This window comes from Paralichthys olivaceus, chromosome 14 (assembly GCF_024713975.1).
Source record: "Paralichthys olivaceus isolate ysfri-2021 chromosome 14, ASM2471397v2, whole genome shotgun sequence".
NCBI lineage: Eukaryota > Metazoa > Chordata > Actinopteri > Pleuronectiformes > Paralichthyidae > Paralichthys > Paralichthys olivaceus.
This window is the reverse complement of record NC_091106.1, coordinates 1,729,256-1,751,430: the sequence shown is the minus strand read 5'-3', so window position 1 is coordinate 1,751,430 and position 22,175 is coordinate 1,729,256. Positions and strand designations below refer to the sequence as shown.

At 39.2% G+C, this 22,175-nt stretch overlaps 1 protein-coding gene across 1 annotated transcript in view; it reads right to left on the bottom strand.

Moving 5' to 3' along the window:
- slc24a3 (solute carrier family 24 member 3) overlaps positions 1-15,987 on the bottom strand; it is a 72,197-nt gene extending 56,210 nt beyond the window's left edge. The window contains exon 1 of the mRNA XM_020103544.2: positions 15,668-15,987. Coding sequence (XP_019959103.1) covers positions 15,668-15,848 — 181 coding nt within the window. The 5' untranslated portion in view covers positions 15,849-15,987. The remainder of the gene's footprint in view (positions 1-15,667) is intronic.
- Positions 15,988-22,175: the final 6,188 nt, after the last annotated feature.

The following is a 22,175-nucleotide window of genomic DNA, read 5'->3' as shown; positions in this document are numbered from 1 at the left end:
TATTGGTTATTGGTTTCAAAGGGATACAAAACAAATGTATGAATTTTTTTTTCAAAAAGAATGAACTTTTTCGAATATTCTCTAAAAGCCTTAAGTGAGCACTTATCCCAATGACAAAATGTGTTGAGTGTTGCTGTTCTGTTGCATTTTACAACATGAAACAATATTCAGAGACATCAGTAGAGCTGCAAATTTTTCAGCTGCAACTAGAATTACCAGCCTGTGGTATTATACCTCTGCCAACCCTTTAACTAACTAATTAATTAACTAATTGACTGCAATTTCTGTCTACCTACATTTTTGTTCTTAACTCATGAGGTCACCATGACCACCACTGATATTTCATCAGGTAATCTTAAGTGACAACTGGCCAAAATGAAGACATTCTCTCAAGGAAGACTTATATCATGTTTAAGAGGCCAAAGACATGTATTGTAAGGCCACTTTGACCTTTAACCTTTGACCACCAAAATCTAATAACTTAACCAATGAGTGAACATGTGTGCCATATTTGAAAGAATTACCTTGAGGTGCCCTTGAGATATCACATTCACAGGCAAAACATAAGTGACCTTGATCTTTTAACAACAAAATACCACAAAAATATAATCAGCTCATCCTCAAATTTTAAGACATTCTTTCAAGGCATTGTTGAGATACAAAAATGGGACGGATGGATGGACAAACCAAAAGCATAATGCCTCCGGTCAAAGAACACAGTATTAAAATGAGAAGAAGTGGACCCCCTGGGTAGTTTGGAAGTGTGTCTTTCTGACAGAATCCCTGCCTGTCAGTTAGGGAACAGTGTATTTGACAGCTCCAGGGTAAAAGATTCAGTAACAAAATCCAGCAATCAAAGATTTAGACATGATGTCCATAGTTCTCATGCTTAAAAGTGCTATATAAATGCAGTACATTTACCACACTATACTATTAGGTACCATACCATTCAGTATGTCCTGAAAGACAGTGACAATTACTGACGAAATCAAGTAATCAGGGACAATATGAAGAAATAAAGGAAGAAGATGTAAAGGCAGATACATATTCTTATACAATGGCCACACTCCTCAGGAATGAACCCCTCGATTCAACTCATCTTCCTTTCATCTGTCTCTCCAAGAAATCCCAGAATACACATGACTGTTGCTATAAAAGGCTTTGGGTTGGGTGATGAATTAGCCAGGGCGTATTTGGGGAGCAAGGGAGAGAGAGACAAAGAGAGGGAGAGAGAGAAAGAGAGAGAGTGAAATAGCTTCTAGTGTTTAATCACAGCTAGATCTTATTCAGTATGTGGCCCACAGACAAACTCAGTGACCCTTGATCAGATTTGCTCATCCATCATTTCAGAGCCCTGTATGTTTTATCTGTGCATGCATTCGTTCAAATGATTTGATTATTAACATGTGAAAACAGGCTCCTGAGGGTAGGAGATGGGGCTGTTGTTAACAGACTGGGGACAATCATTTGACAAGGACGAACACACACACACACACACACACACACACACACACACACACACACACACACACACACACACACCAGTTTCATTAACCAGAAGGGCGGTGGTTCAATCCCTAGCTCCTCCATTCTGCACTTCTGAAGCATCCTTAGGCAAGATACTGAATTTCAAAATGCCCCTGACTGGGCTCACACTGTATGAGTGATGTGTAATACACTATGTGCTGCACATCGATGCACTGTATGAATGTGTGAATGGAAAAATTGTACTGTAAAGCACTTTGAGTGGTCATCAAGACATACATACAGTATACTTACAAAATGTCTGATATGTAAAGTTAGGACTTCTGCTTTTCTTGTTTAAATATAATTTTCAAGTCGGTAAGAACTACATTATGGCACAGAGCCCCATGGCCTCAACATTAAGAAATTAGGAAGGGCTGCATCTCATAATAATTAATTGTTAATTGTTCTTCTGAAGTTTGGTTGCTTGTTCTATAAACCACCCGAAAATATTGTAAGATTACCATAACAACTTCCGAGAGGCCATTGTTGCATCTTCACATGAAATTAGTGAATAAATCTTTGCATTTAAAAAGCTGAACATACTGATTTTTTGTCATTTTTGCTCAAGAAATTTATGAAATCATTAAATCATCAAAAGTCTTGCTGATTATTATCAGTTGAATAAATTATCGATTAATCAACTTATCATTTCAGCTACAGAAGAATAATAAAAGATCCATGTAAGGTGCTTGTTGTTGGAGTTGATAGTAAGCTTTGGTGGAGCATATTCTCACACACACTTGAAGGCCCTCTGACCTCCAGGGTCCCAGGGTAGTTTCTAAATGTTCCCTTTTGGTGATCCAGCCATAACTAAGGTAAATCAATTTGTGATATCATACCGTACTATATTTAGAATACATTAGCGCGAGTTCACTTAGAACTTGAAAGTAGACAGAGTGACTTGGCTGCTGATGGATAAGCTAAGTGGCCACTTAATTATCAGCTCAATAGCAGAATGTTTCCAGGAAAGTGCACACATCAACATACTCATCACCTTTTTCACTTTCACACATGTACATTTATGCACAAACACATTGTCAGCATCACCACACTGCTGCTCCTCCACGGCTCTCCAACATGTAATCCAAAGTCCCCCTCCACAGTTCAAAGTGTCATGCTGTCAGTCTACTCACACATGGATCAGCTCTGCTAAGGATTCATCATCTCCAGGCTTAAATTACACATAAGCAGAGACTTCCGTGGAATCAGGACTCTCATGATAACCTCATTGGGCCTCATTTACCTACCGTTCTTAAAAATGTTTCTTCTAATTTCTTCTTTAAAACCCACAACTAAGTTTTACGTTGTTTATGACATTCTCACACATACTCTGCAACACACCCACACCCTCCTGATGTTGCACAGCTCGCTCATGGTTGCACATAAACTGTGCATGCCTGCACTTTATATATTTGTATATAAATATATCTCTTCCTTTCTTCCTTATACTATATTGTCAAAATAGTAATAAATATCTTTATCTTTTTATCTTATCCTAATGTCAAGGAGAGCCATCGATAAGCCTTTCACTGCACATCGTACTGTGTATGGTTGGTGTATGTGACAAATAAACATTTGAATTTGAATTGACCAATGTTTTTTTATGTGGGATTCATTCTTATGTGAGAACAGAATCTATAAATCTATGAAGAGCACTGTAAAGAAAAAAAACACTTCACTACAGGCATGCTTAAAAAGACAAACATGCTTCAGTGCATAATTTAACTTTAACTGCAAATTTGTATTAATTTCTTACTGTCTCCGATAATTTAAATACATTGACATGGACTCAGATACTACTACCATTATTGACAATAATTCCTCAATTAATTTACCTTCCATTATACTACAAACTATTTACTACCAATGCTGTAAAAACTCTAGGTTTCTACATCCTTTCCCCCCTGTTAAAAGGTTTTTGATTTTGTAGTATTTCCTTACTCTTGTTGAGGGTTAAAGGTACAGTGTGTAGAATTTAGTGATATCTAGTGTTGAAGTTGCATGTTGCAGCTGAACACCCCTCGCCTCACCCTCCCCTTCCAAACATGAAAAAGAAACTGTGGTAGTTTGTCCAGTCTGGACTAATGTAAAAAAACATGGCTGCCTCCGTAGAGAGGACCCCCTCAATGTAAATATAAAGTATTTAAATATAAAGAGCCTTTACTAGGGTGAAGAAAAGTACAATTTGTACAATTTAGAAGAAATGAACTAGTGAAATCATCATGAGGATTATTCTGCATTACATTTCTGCCAATAGTTCCTTTCACCTAAATCTTACACACTGGACCTTTATGGGTAGAGGATGTCACACCTTGTTAAAGGCCTATGAGAGAAATTGTGATTTGTGAAAATGAAAATAAAATTGTATTGATTGATGTTGAATAGGAGAACACTGTCACAAAATAGTTACTCATCTTTAAGACTTACATATTGGTGTTTACATGTGTAACGTTTCATGGTTTTACAGCTACAGCGTTTAGTTAAAACTTTCCATCCAAGTGTATCCTATTTATTCTGAAATCTAATTTATTTCTTATTCTGAGATGACGAATGGCTCAGGAGATGCATCCATGCCACACAGTGTGCGCACTCGAACCAGAAAGGCATTCTGGTCGACCCAAGCACAATGCAGTTAATGTAGCTGCGCTGAGTTTGTCTTACTCCGTCCTTCACACAAATGGTTATTGATTGTTTTCCCACATTACAGACATGTGAGGTGTGAAAAAAATCTGCCCAGTCAAAGTGAACCACCCTTTTCCTTCCCCCTCTCTCTTCAGTGTTTGACAATATGTCTCTTGACTTCTGTTTTGAGACTACAATTGTGCATCTTTCTTCTGATACCGCTTCCACTTTCAACCATCGTCTTTGCTTGCGGCTTCTGCTCTGTATTTTATTTCAAATCAAATTTTATTTGTACAGCCCATATTCACAATTTGTCTCATAGGGTTCATGGCGGTTTTTTCACCTTCCAAACTTTGCATTTGCAAGCATTGTCACTTCTTCTTTTGATGACTTTAAATTTGCCTGCTCACCACAAACTGCAATCCAAAATGACTGTCAATTCAAAAATGTGACTAAAAGCAACTATGAAAGGAGACTTGCAAAGAAATGTGGTTTCCATTTAACAGCACAGCTAGTGTTGTACTACTGGGCTACTGTTTCCAAATCAAACAATACATTTATGTATCACAATACTCACATAATAATGTCTGTCTGTTTATATCCTGTTGGTGTGCTATTTAATTAACAATTGGTTTGAAGATATGTTACATTCCACAGGCACAGTTTGTTGTGTCAGCGAGACCAGATGAATATGTGGCATTGCGATGAGTGAACATGTCTGAGTTTTTAAGGGGCCCCTCCTGTGCTAAGACCTGGCGTTCAGTGACAAAAGCATGGACCTGTCATCCACGTGTTAATACAATGGTACAAAAGGAGTTTTGAGTGACTCGCACTTGCAGCTCATTGGTCTGTTCAAGGTACATTACTAAAGCAGAACAGGAAAAATGGAAAGTGCTGACCCCTCATCCATCCCACAATGACACACAGACTTTCAGGACTCTGCAGACCCCACCAAACAAGGTCTGATCAGTTTGAACCACATACAGACACAATGATACAGTGCCGTGGTAAATAAAACATTTCAAGTCAAAAATGTAACTCCTGGTTGTATTTGTGAACATATCAAGATTAATCATTGAGTAGTGACTTTAGGGCTGGATGATATGTCCAAAAATAAAATCAAGATTTAAAAAAATCTGTATCAGTCTATATTGATAATTATCATGACAAATGTCCCATTATATATCTTTTATTTTATTCTGGTCTTCTAGTGGTACCCATGGTAAAATCTAAAGATGGTGAAGTAGTTCTTAGTCATTATGCTACACAGCACTGGAACCAACAGCTTGATCCTCTTAGGAATTCTCCATCCAATGCAATTTTTAAAACCAGGTTAACAACCTTTTTATTCACAAGCGCCTTTAACAAAGCTTTTTTATTATGTCATACCATCATTGTACTTCATTCTGTTTTCATATTATTACCATACAAAGTTCTATTTTACTCTTTTCTTTTCCCTTTCAATTTATTTTTAAAATTTGGTACAAAATTGCACTTTTTATTTCTTTTACGTATTTTAATATTTGTATCTCTTTTATAATACTCTTTTAAATCTTTTTATTTTCCTTGAAAATTGTTTTAATAAATGCTTTCAGATTTAAAATAGTTGGTGTGTATTTATATTGCACTTTTCTAGTCTTGATTACCACTCAAAGTGTTTTAGGGTAAATTTTTTTACCATTTCACCCATTCACATGCAGCACTTTCTCTATTACACATCAGTCACACACTGTTGGCACAACCGTCTGGGGAAATTTGGGGTTCAGTATCTTGCATGCTGAATGGGACAGACTGTATTTGAACAGCCCACCTTCTAGTAAGAGCATGACCGTTTTTTATGTACCTGTACAGCACCTTGAATCTACTCCTGTGTATGGAATGTGCTTGGAAAATTGCTTTGCCTTATAGTTGAAAGACTTATTTTTGCTCCTGAGTAAAGGTTGTGGGTTTAAAGTCTTCTTGATGGACAGAGAATACTGCTAAAGATGCAGATCAATGATGTGATATAGATTCTCATTGTGTTTACACAATGCAGAAGCAATGTGTCAACATATATTGAGCCGATAATATTTATGTGAAATTGCACTTGTGCCTACATTCACACATCTGTGCACAAATTTGCAGATTTGTGTACACACGTACAGTCTCAAAACAGATTTTACATGTTTACAAGTCTGATAATGCACACACAGATTCAGAGCAAAGATTTGCAGATTCCTGTACACATTTGCATATCGTAGCACAATGTGTGTGATTATTATTGCTATAATATTGGCCTTTCATCCATCTGTGCATATCTGTGCTAGTGGCTGCAGCCTTGTGTTGGCACAACTGTACATAGTAACAAGAGTGTGATCCTGTCCATCATTCAGTCACAGTAGAAGAGAATATGATCCCCAGCAATCTAACCCAGAGAGAAGACACGGTCCATTAGGTGCTTAGCTTGTTACAGTAACACAAAGCCATCTATCAAAACCTGCACTCACTGTCACAAATCTTGCAAAGAGCAGCTCCTGTAATGAAGTGTGACATGACCATTGGCTCAAAAGGGCTGTACAGCAGAAAGCAGATGTGAAAGGTGATAGAAAGGAAGAGAGAGGGAGAATAAAGCAGTACAAATAACAAGTAAATAAGAGAAAAAGAGAGAAATCCCCATATAATGTAGTCCCTGATCAACACCAGGCCATTTACACACACACACACACACACACACACACACACACACACACACACACACACACACTTCCTCTCCTGTAGCTACTGTACTCTTGATTTTACAGCGGTGCATTGCCACATTTTCCTTTAACATAAGAAACATTAACATTAACATTCGTATGCTTGTGTGTATGACCCTGATGTGCATGTTGTAAATTGTGCACAAGTTCAGATGAAGGTCAGTTTAACCATGCTTAGCGCAGTCACTCATATCAAAGGGGAGAGGTTAATCTGTGTGTTCCTGACGTGCCTCCCTGTACACATATTCACACAGAACACACAAATGTAATATTTCTCTGGTGAATACATTTACATTTGAATCCGTTTGACTCAAGTTATCCATATTTTCATATTAACCTTACATTATATTTCTAAACTGAATGTGGAAGCTGTTGGGTGTAGTGATAATCCAGAGAATCATCACTCAGCTCTGTAAATTCCCCTCAGCTCTCAGAAGTGTTTTAGTGTCTTTAATCTCAGTATTTTGGTTTTACAACCCCCAACGTGACTGTTTTGGTTTGGCTTTCACTGCTCTCATTCATAGGTTTGAGGCTCATTCACAACTGATCTAACATTATACTGATATCTGGAATCCAGGTCAGTACCCCATGGTGTGTTTTTCGGTATTTTCAGTACTCTGTATGTAGGTGTAAAACGTATTTCATTTTTATATTTTCTGAAAGGTTTGGGATGAGGATTTTGATGCCTCACTAAAAGCTTCATCACCCATGGAGGGTTCACCTTCTTTGGTGCTATACGGCAGCCTTGCAAAATTGCTAACATTATTTGCAGCAGCTATGTTTCCTCAGGTTAGATGTATTGCCCTAACCAGCTTAGCATTCCTCAATACAAATATAATGAAAATAATATGCATAGTGCCACATTATTATATACATTATCTTAAGGCACTTTATGTAGAAGGTTAAGGCAACAATGAGCGGTAGGGGTGATTAGAGAAAAATGGGGAGGAGAGGATAGATGGGTGGAAAAGAGGGGAGAGAAGAGAGAAAGATAGGGGGGAGTATAGGGGGAGAGGGAGAGGAGCGAGAGACCAGGAACAGTTGTAACTGCTTTCGGCTCGTCATTGACCTGATTCACTGGGTAATCGCTTTATCTGTTCTTCTTCTATAGCTTCGAGGTGCCTTACCACCACCCACTGATCTGGAGTGTGGACTCAAGTAATACTCTCACCCATATCACCCAGATGGTCTCTCAGGTAAAATATGCCACCATTTGATTTAAGATGAATTTGCTTTGTGGTATCATCAGTCAATCAATCAATCAATCAATCAATCAAATCTCATTTGTATAGCCCATATTCACAAATCACAATTTGTCTCATAGAGCTTAACAAGGTTCAACATCCCCTGCCTTTAACCCTCAACAAGAGTAAGGAAAAACTACCAAAAAAACAACAGGGGAAAAAAAGTTCAGAGAGCCACATGTGAGGGATCCCTCTCCCAGGACTGACAGAATGGAGTGCAATAGATGTCACAAGTAGCTGAACACATGAATAAAATTGCAATATTAACAACATTGATTGGAAGAAACCGTTTTTAACATAATGGAAAGTTGTGTCAATGTTTAAAGTATTTATATGTATCAACGTAATACTACCAGCATTACTCACCGACTCAGTTTACAAACTGAATTTTGAGCAAAAACAGCAAAAACAAAAATGTGTACACAACCTGCTCATCACCAAACAAGAAATAGTTGATAGAGACCAAAACTTTTAAAACAAGGATGAAGGTTAGGGAGAAACATTGCTAATGCTACTCTCTTATTTTAATCAGTTGGATGAGTAAATAGCATGACCAAAATATATGTTAATGCAATTTTGTTATACATTTATAAAGTTATAATCCATCCTCTGGTACACATTCATGTGTGTACAAGAGAATCTCAGATATGGTGGTCCATACCAAAACTGAAAAACCTATTCCTGAAATATCCTCCTCTACTGATACTTAAAATAACTTAATGTGCAGCTTTTGTCAAGTCCCAACATCTAATACATCAGTAACCACCACTATACTACTGTATATGTATCAACCAAGACAAGCAACACTTATGTATCAAAGTTCATGTGGTGAAAAATTATTGAAACTAAAGTTGATGAAAAAAAGATCAGGCATTGTCACATAAGTACAATAAAAAATGAATATCCCCTACTCACAAAGAAAATGTCAAAACGTTAATTTTTTCTTCTCAGGTTAAGCTGCATTTAATACGCTTGGGTAAACACACCAGAAGGACTGAATATAACTCCGAAGCAAAGATGCAGAGATGGGATGGTAAAACTAAACAAATAAATGAGTCAACAAACAGGCAAGCGGTGCTGGAGCAAATTCTGTGAAAAGGTTTTTGAAGGCTGTGTGCCGATGATACAGGAGAGCCGAGGGAGAGAAAGAGAAATTTAGCATGAGGGGTGGCTACGAAGGACTTAAGGGTTGCAGCTACAGGGGTATACAACGAAATGATAGCTGAGTGCCACCAAAATGGAGGAAGAGAACGACAAGATGAGAGCATAGTGGCCGCTAGATGGAGGGGATGATTGGGAGAGAGTATGACAGGAAGGAGAAATGGATGGATAGAAAAAGGAGAGCAGGGCTGTTTATGTCTGCCTCAGACTGGGGGGACGTTGCTCTCTGTTCACGCAGGCTGACCCAGATGCAGCTGAATTAGACACGAGCCTGCGTGCAGAGGTGTGTGTGGTGGATCACAGTGTAGGTATGAAATCGACACAGCTGTAAAGACTGACAGCAATTCAGGAGATGCCTGTTATCAAAACTAGCTGCAAAAAGCGAAAAGTTTGGCTCGGTAAGTTATCTAATAATACTTTGTTCTAGTACTATAGCTAAGGTTTTATGGCAAGTTGTTTTTTATTATTCAATACATTTAAAAGCAAATATGCAAAATATCCCATGATAATGCAAATAATACATGGGCATAAAATTGGTCTAGAGGACATTTTCAGACAGTTCACAACCAGCAGCCTCAGGCAATCAGTGAAACAAATATTTTAACAAATACTCCTCCAGCCCTGCTGTTTACCTCTTAAATATCAGAGGAGCAACAAAGACAAGAAACAGAAACAAATACACAGAACACTGTAAACTGAGGAGTGTCCTGTATTACAGCTGACTGAGAAGTCTGATGGCTATCTACTTGATGATAATAATTAATAATGTTGCAGGCTTGAATAAACTGTTATATGTTCTCATGCATCAATCTGCTATAGGGTGCAAATGACTTGGCTTGTTTGTATTTATTTGAACCAATTAATTGCTCCCCCTTGTGATGGGGGGGTTGTTTTTTTCAAAAAGAAGAAGAAAGAGAAAAGAATGAAATGTTGTAAAATGGTGACTGTGTGATTGATCCAAATCTAAGGTTTCATGTAGTGATGGGGTATTTGAAAACAGCAAAAGGAACAGTTTGGAGCAGTGCTTTAAGGGTTCACTCTACCACACACAGTGTAACTCTGAGTCAGGCCTCTGAACAGCAGAATAAAGCTGACTGCAATTTATATATGTACTGTTGGTAACTACAACAATACTGCACACATCACACAAGTTAGTTGTAGTATGTATATTGTTGCATCATAATTACTGGTAAAATCCAGAGGGTGGCTGTGGGGGTAGAACAGCTGTCCTCCAACCAGAACGTCAGTAGCTCAAATCCCATGCCATGTAAGTTGTACCCAAAGAGCTTATATTGGAAAGGACACGTTTAAACCTTCAATGCTATATTTCTGATTGTTGCCACATCCATCCATGAGAGCAAATGTTGATCTAATGTTACATGTTTGTTCACATTTCTGTGAAAATGAATTGTCAGTAGTGACTCAGTGATGTTACTCCCTTTTCTCATCCCAGGCTTTTAACTGTGAATACGTCTTCTATAATCTGTAAAGTGTGTGAGTTTCTGCAGTTTATGTCACACTATTACTTTAAACAATTGTAAAATGAATGGACTGATATTTTGACATTATTTTCATGCATACATTTGCTGCACTGAGGTGAGGTTTTGGTCCCGCTGATCCTCTTACCAATCTTTAAGTCAATTATCAGTCTTAGCAGTCAGTCATGATGTCTCTCTTCACTTGTTATTTCATTAAATAATTAAAATCTAATTTTACAGAATCATGAACCCTGGCATCAGTGTGATACCAACTACCTAAATGACAGACACAAAATGTCCTTATTTTTGTTTGATGCGTAATCTGACTTTTTAGTTTGGTCAGTGTTCCATCTGCTAACATGGAGGAGTTAAGGTTTATGTCCTCTACCACAGCCTCCTGAAGGTGATCAATATGTGTTGGCTTCAATTTTGGGAGCTTCCACATCGTCCATCTTTATTTATAGTCCATGGTTAAGACCGCACTGGGTTAGGAGGGGCGTCTTAATGGAGCTTTGGTGAATGCTTTGTGTCTTTACAATAGGTTGTATATGGGTTTCTGCAGGTATTTTCTGAATAGTGATATTTTTCTTCTTGTTATATTTGCAATGATGATCCACTATCAAATCTACAACAACTACAAGCCCTGGCCACCACTGTCATGGAGGATAAATCTGTTACAACACTTAATTAAGCTGCAGTTTGGGTTTTTACTTTCCTTTCTCGTGCCTTAAGCAACACGTCACCAAATTTTAAACTCTGTGATAAGATGTTTTGTGCCAAAAGTATACCTTGAAATGTGTATGTTCACAGGCTCAGATATTAAAACGTATCAATCACTGTACAGAAAAAGTGTCCTCACCCTGCAGCTGGTCAAAGTTTCATCACTCAAAAGTCTCTTGAATCTGTGATAGTGGTTTACAACTTCGTTTATTTCCGCAAAGGACTTATCATCCATGTCACTGTGTTAGATCACGAGGAATAACGACCATTGTCCATTGCTGTTACAATTGTCTTTTATTTTTAGTTGTTTCTATTCGTTGTTGATCCTCTACACTGCTGCTACACTCATTAGAAACTGCTTAGTATAAAACACTTATAAATAAAATATTAGTTTGGACATATTTATAAAAAGGCACCGATGAAATAATGGCTGCATTCCTTTCAAAACCTCACCCTCCTCGTTTTCCTCTTGCTCTCTAATCTCTCACCTTTTCTCCCATCATCACTTCATCCACCTCAACATGAACAAGCTCCCTCCTTCATTATTTTCTTTCTTCTCCTCGCCTGCCTTCCCCCATTGCATCTTCCTCTCCTTATCTCACTTTTTCCCTCTCTTCTTCCCTCCACCTCCCTTCATCACTGCCAACGCTGTCCTTGCTTGCTCCCTCTTTTCTTTTTCACATCACCTCCTCGCTGCGCCTCCTCCTCTCTTCCCTCTACTCTTGTCTCTTTTCCTTTTTGTCTAATTCAGCTCTGAGTCCTGTGGCATCGTCAGCGTAAAGTGCTCCGTCTGTGCCTTTCTGCTCAACGCTCCCGCCCCCTGCTTGTGTGCAAAGAGAAGGGGACCCACCAACGAGAGCTTTAAGTTATGTAATGAGATCATCTGGAGACTAATGCTGTATAGCAGATATACTGAGCAGCCATTAGTGGCTTCTCTATAGCATGACCATTTGTCTGGCTGGTACACACGTCTTTAAGGTTTGTCACAGATGGATGATGGAGGGACTTTGGCTTGAGTTGCAAAGCTCAATGATATTAAAACCTACAGATAATAGCGGCAGTAACATGTGTTTGCTCATATGGGTAATCCTCCCTCCTATGGTGCTTTTGTCCCGGATCCTGCTTTTACCTTGTATTTTCAGGAGTTGAGATATGAACGGGTGCACGGATGAAATTAAAAGGATGGTGGAGGACAAGGGGAGATGAGGAGAGGTGTGTGCACACCCACGTGTTGGTCCACAGGCAGAGCAATGCACAAACCTTAACACGTGTTTGTTTGTGCGTGTGTGTGTGTGTTCAAGATCTAGAAAAGCTCAGTGTGCCCGTGGGCTGCTATCATCACTATCATGAGAGGAGGTCCTGCTCTCCCATGTGGCAGTCTCTGTGAAAACACAGTACTCAGAACATGTTCCTCCATCAGGGGAGGTCAACATAGAGGTTTTAGTCTAATTACTACACAGTCCAGTGCTGAAACAGTTTGTCCATAAAGGGGCTTGGGTAGTACAGCTGGTTAGCCATGACTAATAGGGTTGTTGGTTCAATTCTTTTCTTCACCAGTCCAAATGTCAGAGTTTCCTTGAGCAATATGCAGGACCAACCTGCTCCCATGTAATGTACATGTATGTAATGTCATTCACACCACTGAAACGTCTTCATCATTTGAATGAGATGTCGCATCTTTTCAAAGAATCAGGTGCTTATAAAATTGTGACTTTCACAGACAATTGTGTTGGCAATTTTTAACTACGCTAAATCTAAACTGACTACTCATTCATTTCAAAGACAATGAATCTTTTCAACAACAAAACATTCCTGATTCTAATATCTGTAATGTGTTTGGGCTTTAGGCTAGCAATAATGCAAAATAAGGACTTTGAAGAAGCCACCTTAGGCTCTGTAATTATGACTGCAAACAAACTCTATAACCTGAGGAAACAGCTGAAAGTACTCCCTACCTTTGTAAACAAACTATTTCCAAGGTTAAAATTAACTTTTATGCAAAGTAAGCTGATGATGAAAATAACAGCTGTAACACTAGCAGCATTAACAAAAGGTTTGAGAGAGGGGATCAATTAAAGGGACAGAGAGAGAGAGAAAAACAAAGAAATAAATTAAGAATGAGAAGTATACACTCCTGCAGTTTGTATAGAAGTTCAATATTCAAGCATTTCTTTAGCCATAAAGTTACTAACGTTCATCCTGTTAGCTTAAAACTGCACACATTTCAAACATCACATAAAACAAGAGATCATGTATTGAAGACTGCCACAATCAATTATTTTCACTAATGATTTGATCAGAAAAAAGTCAAGACTGCCAATCACAGTTTCCAATATTCCGACCTGGAAAATCCTCACAAGCTGGAGCCTGAATGTTCAGTGAACATCCTCTTCTGCATCATTGTGTGTCCTTTTCAAACTGAAGCACCCAGACAGAATTCTACACATCAGCAGGATGCAGGCATTCCAGCTCTGGGATTATCTCTATCTCACAGCATTTAGGCTGTTTTTCTGAAACCATGATATAGATGTACTCTATAAGTGCCCCTATATGAAATAGAAAATAAAAAAGAATAGAAGAAAAAAAATCCAAATGAATGCAGATCATAATGGACTCAGGATATGTTTTCACCAAATTAAGTTCAATTCAATTTTATTTGTATAGCACCAAATCATAATATACATTATCTAAAGGCACTTTACATAGAATGAAGACCTTAAAATCTTATTAATATAGAGAAACCCAACAGTTCCCACAATGAGCAGCACTTTGGTGACTGTGGAGAGAAAAACCACAGTGTGACACTGCTGAAAATTTTATGCATACACAATTGCGGATTTGACAGGACTAGACGGTGACTTTTATTGTCTCTGGAGAACTTGTAGAGCCACTTATATATTTTACACTTTAAGTTTAAAGAATTGCGTTATGATCTTTGTAATTACGTTTTGTATTAAAATGAATAATGTTGCATGTAAATACTGATTTATATCCCTTCAATATATGATAAATTATCATGTGTTCATTAAGACTCCCTAATTTCAAACATTTGTCCTTGGCTAAAGAAGCAGCATCGATCCCTGTTCGTGTCTCTGTGATCATTCTCCTCCTCAGGAGAATCCCCTGAAATATTTCTTATCCTCAATATATCACAGCTGCACCAGCTGTTGTGTTTCCTTCCTGGTAACACCAATGGGCAGCTTTCAGAGGCGACTCTGTGATATTAAACAACATTAACTGGGCTGCTGACTTCACCATTTACAAGACCTACTTGGCAAAAGACAGCAAAACATTGGCTGAGCTCAGAGCTGGCAATGACATGGTGCTTTTCTTCATAAGCCAGTCAGTATGAAAAGCCATGTCGGTGGCGATAAGCTTGTGTGAGTGTACATTTGTGTTTCAACTTAAAGATTGCTGTCCTCAAGTTTGCCACTGAGTCAGCATGGTCTTTATTTATATAGAGAGCTTTTCTAGTCTTGATGACCCCTCAAAGTGCTTTACAGTGCAGTTTGCCATTCACACACACATTCATACAGTGCATCTATTAGCAGCACTTTCTGCGTCCATGATCATGGCTCCAGGTATGAACAGCAGGTATTAACATAGTAATATCCAGCTGAGCGGTTGTCCTCCGCCTGCTGTCGTCCACAGAAGATGATTTCTGTTGAGTAATTCAACGACACAGAGCAGCAGAGACACTGCGACCACTTCCAGGGATTATTGGTTACAGATGTTGAGCTACATGAATGCATGTTGTTGTTGTTTGCTTTACAGTGACAGTAGATGTGAGCTGATACACTAAAGCTCTATCAGACACACTGATTCTCATCTGATGTGTTTTAGCGATGACAGCCAGCACTGTGGGCTTCAGCATACTGTTACATATGGTTTCCATCTATTTTATAGAGCACACACTTGGAAAGTGTCCGTGTTGTTCATAAGTCAGGGGGGACCGTTCTCTCCTGCACTGATGCTACTGTTTTGCACGCTGTCACACATGATTCCTGATGTTCACATTCACACGCGACACGTTCATCACAACACGGATCATTTAGATGTTTTAGGCATTTCAAAAGAGAAGCGATTCAAACCAGCCACGAGCTGCTGCTCGCCGTGTTGTCTTGTTCACATGGTCAACGCGTGCCTCATGTCGACCATGAGACAAAGACGAGCCTCTCACCTGCTCTCTGAGACACACACTGGAGCCCCGCGACCAGCCCCAGCATTACCCCCGCGAAGCACATCTGGACGCCGAACAACTCCTTTCGCTTCCTCCGCCGGGCTTTGCTCCTCCGCCGGTTCAACACCACTCCTCCTCCGACGGCCGTCTCCGGCATCCCGTCAACCACCACGCGAGCCATGGCGCTGGGCAGCGGGCAGCGGTCAGACGGAAAGCTCGGTGGCGGAGCAAAGGTCCGAGAAAGTGAGGCGAGCTGTCAGCGGCGGCGGGCGGCGTGTGCGTGCACCCTGAACTCACTGCACGAGAGGGGATTCGACCGCAGACACTCTCACCAAGTTCACCAGAGCATCACGGGAGTACACATCCGGCCCGGAATTTCAAAATAAGACAGCCACCTTATTTCAAATGTTTTAGTTATTTGTGTGTGACACCACAATAGCTTATAGCCTGAAAATAAATAAATCCCATGGTTGGTATTGGTACATTCATCAGCGACAGTGCATATAATATGATTTTCTTGCCAAAAAAAGAAAATCTGACCATTTGCCTCTAGATTTTTTAGGCAATATAAGCTTGTCTGCAACAATAACATACTTGGTCCACAAAGAATCACAGCTATGCTAATAATTAAATATGTAAATAGAAATTGCATCTGTCAACTCGGTTCTAATGTTTTAATGATGGATACTTTTAATGACTCTCTTTTAATGTTTTTCTTTTTAATGTTTCTCCTTTTAAATGTTTCACGTTTTTAATGTTTCTCCTTTTAAATGTTTCACATTTTTGCTTTTAACTATGTACGGTGTCCTTGAGTGACAGAAAGGCGCCTTTGAAATAAAATGTATTATTATATATTATTATAATTATTGGTTTATGTTTTCTGGATAATTCGAGATTATCACACAGTTCTTCTCTGGAAGACATGCTGTTAAAATGTAGGGTAAAGACAAATAAAGGAAATGTCTGTAGTGTATGTACATTTACAAACACTAATCCAAAGCATGTCACATACAGATTAGGCTTTTAATTTTGAATCCTCTTTTCCGGTCGTTTCTTAAGTATAGGGCACTTGATGCAGTTTGAAGAGGTCGGTGATCGGTGCCTCCACCGTCTATTCCTCCTCCATTGCTGAAGTCAGAGGGCGGACCTCCCAGCTGAGCGACCCGGGACAGGAGTGCGGTTTCTCGGCGTGGATGTTAGAGCGCAGCGCGGTGATGCTGCGGAGCTGGGGCTGTTCCAGAGGGGGAGTGAGAGAGGGGTGTGTGCGTGTGGATGGTGAGCTGTTGTTGCTGTGGAGAAATTACTTTGATGACCAAGACAACGAAAATGCGTGAAACCCAGCAAAAAAAATTGCATTTTATTTTGGATATTTTGACATGATAACTTCTTTTCGTTTTTTTTCGATTTAGGTGAAAGGATCTATTGGTAGAAATTTAATTTATAATAATCCTCATGATGTTTTCACTAGTTTGTTTCATCTAAATTGTATGAATTGTAGTTTTCTTTACCCCAGAAAAGGCCCTTCATATTTGAATACTTTATATTTACATCGAGGGGGTCCTCTCTACGGAGGCCGCCATGTTTTTTACATAAGTCCAGACTGGACAAACTAAACACCTTTTGAGTTTTTATGATACTTAAAGGCTACCACAGGTTCTTTTTCATGTTTGGAAGGAGAGGGTGCGGTGAGGGGTGTTCAGCTGCAACATGTAATTTCAATACTAGATATTCAGATTCTACACACTGTACCTTTAAACAAATGTATTGATCATGCCGAACAACAGCAGAATAATGATGGGAATCAGCTGAACTAAAAAAAAAATTACATTGTAAATAAGTTGTGTTTTAGAAAGTGAGACTCTCGTGAATAAAGGTGCTGCTTTAAGTAAAGAATTCTGGCACCATTATAATTAAAAACTATGAGATTGATCTTTCACCCTCGAAACACACATATACACCCACAATGTACTGATTGGGTCAGAGGTCACACCCTCTGACCTCTTCATGGTGACGCGTCACATGGATTCTGCTTTTGTTCATTAAAGGAACAGAAGAGGCAGTCGCAGTTGTCATTTCGAATTCAGCTGTCACTGTACCGTGGAGAGCATCATGGAAATGTACCATCATGTCTCTACACAGAACTCTCCAGTTTTTGTTCAGCTCTCCTTCTCCCACTGAGGTCCACAATGATGTCATCGCAGGAAGGACTGAAACCAGAGAGCCATAATGCCATGTGAGAGATAGAGAGCAGTATGGCATTAGGGAATGAGCTCCCAGATTACACCTACAGCCTCTTATGTGCACACATACACACACTTCCTTCATGACGGATTGTGTATAATCCTCATGAGCAACAGCGTCTGACAGGCTGGGTTGGAGACAATGACGATGACATATCGAGCGTGTTGGATTAGGATACAGCGTGGGATTTTTACCCTCCGCCCTTTGGGTCAAATCTTTCACATCAACTTGTTATAAACATCATGTCATATTCTTTTGCAACTGACAGGGAATAAACATACTGTATGTTGTATGGAAAAGAACCTCATGTGTGATTTAGCTAGAATGTGACATGAACCAAAACAGGAAGGACCTGGGTCCTCACTTCATATGAAACATAAATTGAAAATGACATACACCAAAAAATAAACCAGATGGATGAATGGATAGATAGATAGATAGATAGATAGATAGATAGATAGACAGACAGACAGACAGACAGACAGACAGATAGATAGATAGATAGATAGATAGATAGATAGATAGTACTTTATCGATCCACAACTGGGATACATACTCCCAAAGTAAATGATACACAATAAAGTTCTAAAATGAATATAAGATCTGCAAATTCACAGTTATTGCAGTGTAGTCAGAGAGTTTTGGTGTGGACAGAAACTATACAGCTCAGGGTTGTGAGAGTTCCCCCTTTTGACAGAGGTGACAAAGTTGTACAGTGTTCCGCTGTCTGTCCACTAGGTGGTGGAGAGGTTGCTCGTGATTGTCCATGATGGATAACAGTTTGTTCAGTGCCCTCCTCTCCACATCAAAGTACTGTGCACTGGCTACGACAGACTGATAGAGATTTCCAACATCTTCCTGCACACGTTGAAATATCTCAGCCTCCTCAGAAAATAGTCTGCTCATCCCTTTTCTTGTACATAGTACACGGTCTTCCACTTCAAAATGTGGATGCCCAAGTACAGTCATCCTCCACTGTACCATCACTCTCTACACAGTGCATATGCATACACATGGTATGTTCTTCCTATAGTGGTGACCTTCTCTTTTATCTCCCACTCCTTTTCAACTTCACAAAATATGATTTAATTTCCCTTCCACTTCTAGTTGTAATGTTAATTAATACATTTACGAGTTCTGTATTTATATATAAAAGCTTTTCTAGTCTTGATGACCACTCAAAGCTCAGTAAAGCTTTTCATTCACCTCATCTTTGTGCAGCTCTTTCTCTATCATAGATCACTCATACACAGCTGTCAGGGGCAATTTTGGGTTCAGTATCTTGCCCAAAGGCATTTTGACATGAAGAATGGAGGGCTGGGATCAGAGCGGCAACCCCTGGTAAGTTGACGAGCTCTACCTCCTGAGACAAACTTGCCCTTATAATGATGCACTTCAAAAATGCATCTAGTTTGACCTGAAGTTGCTAAATATGTAATATACTGAATTGGTTGATTATATTTCTGTGCTCTCCATGTGTTACGTCCAACAATTATGTGGCCCTATGAGGCAAACAACATGTAAAATCACTAAAATATAAATTTCTAAAATTAATCTGTATCTTTTATACAATATGTTCCATTGCCACGAAATGCATCCATTTTTATGTTCCTTCCAAAGGAGACAGTCTCATTTGGAGTAACTGACCCCATTACTCTAATGAAACTGAAACAAACAATTTCCAGCCCCACAGCTGGATACATGGTTGTGCTGTGTCTGAAATATAACATTTTATGTGGGTCTTCAGCAGAGATTCAGACTTTTAATCTTGTTGGGACATATGCTATATATGAGCTGTGTGTCGCATAGGTGCAGTTCATCTCCGATGCTCTTTTGAGGAAGATGTGATTAATACAAACATGTATAACTATGTGCATGTTAAGACATGTGTGGAGTAGTTGCAGCTTGTCAGACAGGAAAGGTCATAGTGAATAAAGCTTTGCTGCCCTCTTGGTGAATAATGCTGTCCTTCGTAAAAAGATTACAGTTTTTTATTCCGGTTTCTTGTGCACTTATATGCACAGAATGATTTACCTTGATTAGAGATTATACATGAGAGCAGGTGCATACACAGACTCGACAAACATAGACGTTGTTGTGTTCGGGTAACCCCCAAAGACTCACAGAGACACACACATAGCTGTTCACTCCCCAAAGCTCTTACCTGCTCTACTTAAACACATAACGTGTTTGTGTGAGGGAACATCCTGTTCTGCAGAGAACTGCTCTCTGTCAAACACACACCCACACACACACGCAATTCAATTCAATTTTATTTGTATAACGCCAAATCATAAAATACATTATCTCAAGGCACTTTACATAGAAGGTCAAGGCCTTAAAATCTTATTAATATAGAGAAACCCAACAGTTCCCACAATGAGCAAGCACTTTGGTGACTGTGGAGAGAAAAACCTCATTAACAGGGAGAAACCTCTAGAACCAAGCTCAATGTGGGCGATCATCTGCCTCGACCGGTTGGTGTGAGCAGAGAAAAATGGGGAGCTCTAGTATCAGCTCTGACTATTTAAAATGAAAACAATAACAGTGTAAAGAAGTTATTGATTATTATTGATAGCAGTAACAATTGATATAATAATTAATTACTGATACGTATTGTTGCTAATAATATTATATTAATAACAATGTTAATACTAATATTAATAATAATAATAATATTACTACTGCTACTACGACACTCATTGGCATAATGCATTTGACAGCCCCTTACCTAACCTTAACCATCACAACTAGATGCCTAACCCTTAACATAACCTACACACAAACACACACACACACATTATACAGAATATACAATCAAGAATTGGTGACACAACCAACCTTGAAATCAACATTCTCAATCTGATCCTGAAACGCTATAATCTCTGAAATAGAGAACACATTCGTGAATGAAGCAATACATTCTCCAGTCATGCCTGCCAGATAAAATGTCTATAAATGATGTGGAGTGGGGGAAATGTTCAGAGTGATCTTCTCCACCTGTTTGAAGTGTGTCACATGATGTGCATGATGTGCAGCAAGTCTTCTTCTCCAAGCTGATGTTCGTGATAACGCTTTAGCTGTAGCTCGCTTTTAGACTGGTTTGTCTGATGATCAGTACTTAGTGATGATTTCCCTTGCTCTGTAATATTCTGGCTCTTTCAGATATGTTGCAGCTTCTGCTGACCTCTGGAAATGTGATCCTCATAGTGTTACATAACTGTCACTGACTGTGTGGGATCTGAAATTATGATGTAATGGTAAATGGTTTGTATTTATATAGAGAGCTTTTCTAGTCTTGATGACCACTCAAAGTGCTTTACAGTACAGTTTTGCCCTTCACCCATTCACACACACATTCATACAGTGCATCTATTAGCAGCACCTTTTTTTATAAGGGGCAATTCAGGGTTCAGTATCTTGCCCAAGGACACTTCAGCATGTATATGGGGACGACTGGGATCATACTGCGGACCTTCTAGTTGGAGGATGACTGCTCTACTCACCAGTCACAGACACTGAGCCAATGTCATGTAAACTAGCGAAATTCCTGCTTTCTGTGTTGCCTGCTATATGATGTTAACTGCCTTATCAATGGATGGTTGAGTCTGAATGACAAAACACTTATTGAATTTTAAAACATGATTTGATTTGCATTGTGTATGCTATTGTTGGCTATCGAGCAGTGTAAAATATGTTATCACTGCAACCAATCAGCACTGACACTATGATCCCCATGCATTTTCCTTTTGATTTTCTACAACCAAATCCCTCTTTTTGTACCACTCATACATGCTGTTTATACATACTGTCTGTGTGCAATTGTGTGTTCAGTGTGTGGACAGCTGTAACAGAAACATACATAACAGGTTGATGATCCACATGTTCATGTCCATGAAAATGTGGTTGTCTGCCAGAACCTGTGTGTAAGCAAGGGGTTTAATATGGTTCTCCAGTCGCTCACTGTTCTGCATTTCACCAGCCTTCCCTGGGGGGATTCTCCACAGCACTAATGTCTCTACTCTATCTGTGCTATTCCAGTAAAACAGGCTACCATAGACTCCGTACTCTATATTTGGAAGAGATCCATTGCAAAGTCAGCCCAAGGAGAAAGAGGAGGATGGGATGGAAAAAAAGGGTGTGATAAAGGGGGACAATGGTAGAGAAGAGAGAAAAGGGTGGTGAAATACATAGGAAAGGAGAAGTCAAGGGCAGTGAATAGAATTAAAAATCCTTTGTAATGAGCTCAAATTCAATTTCAGTTCAC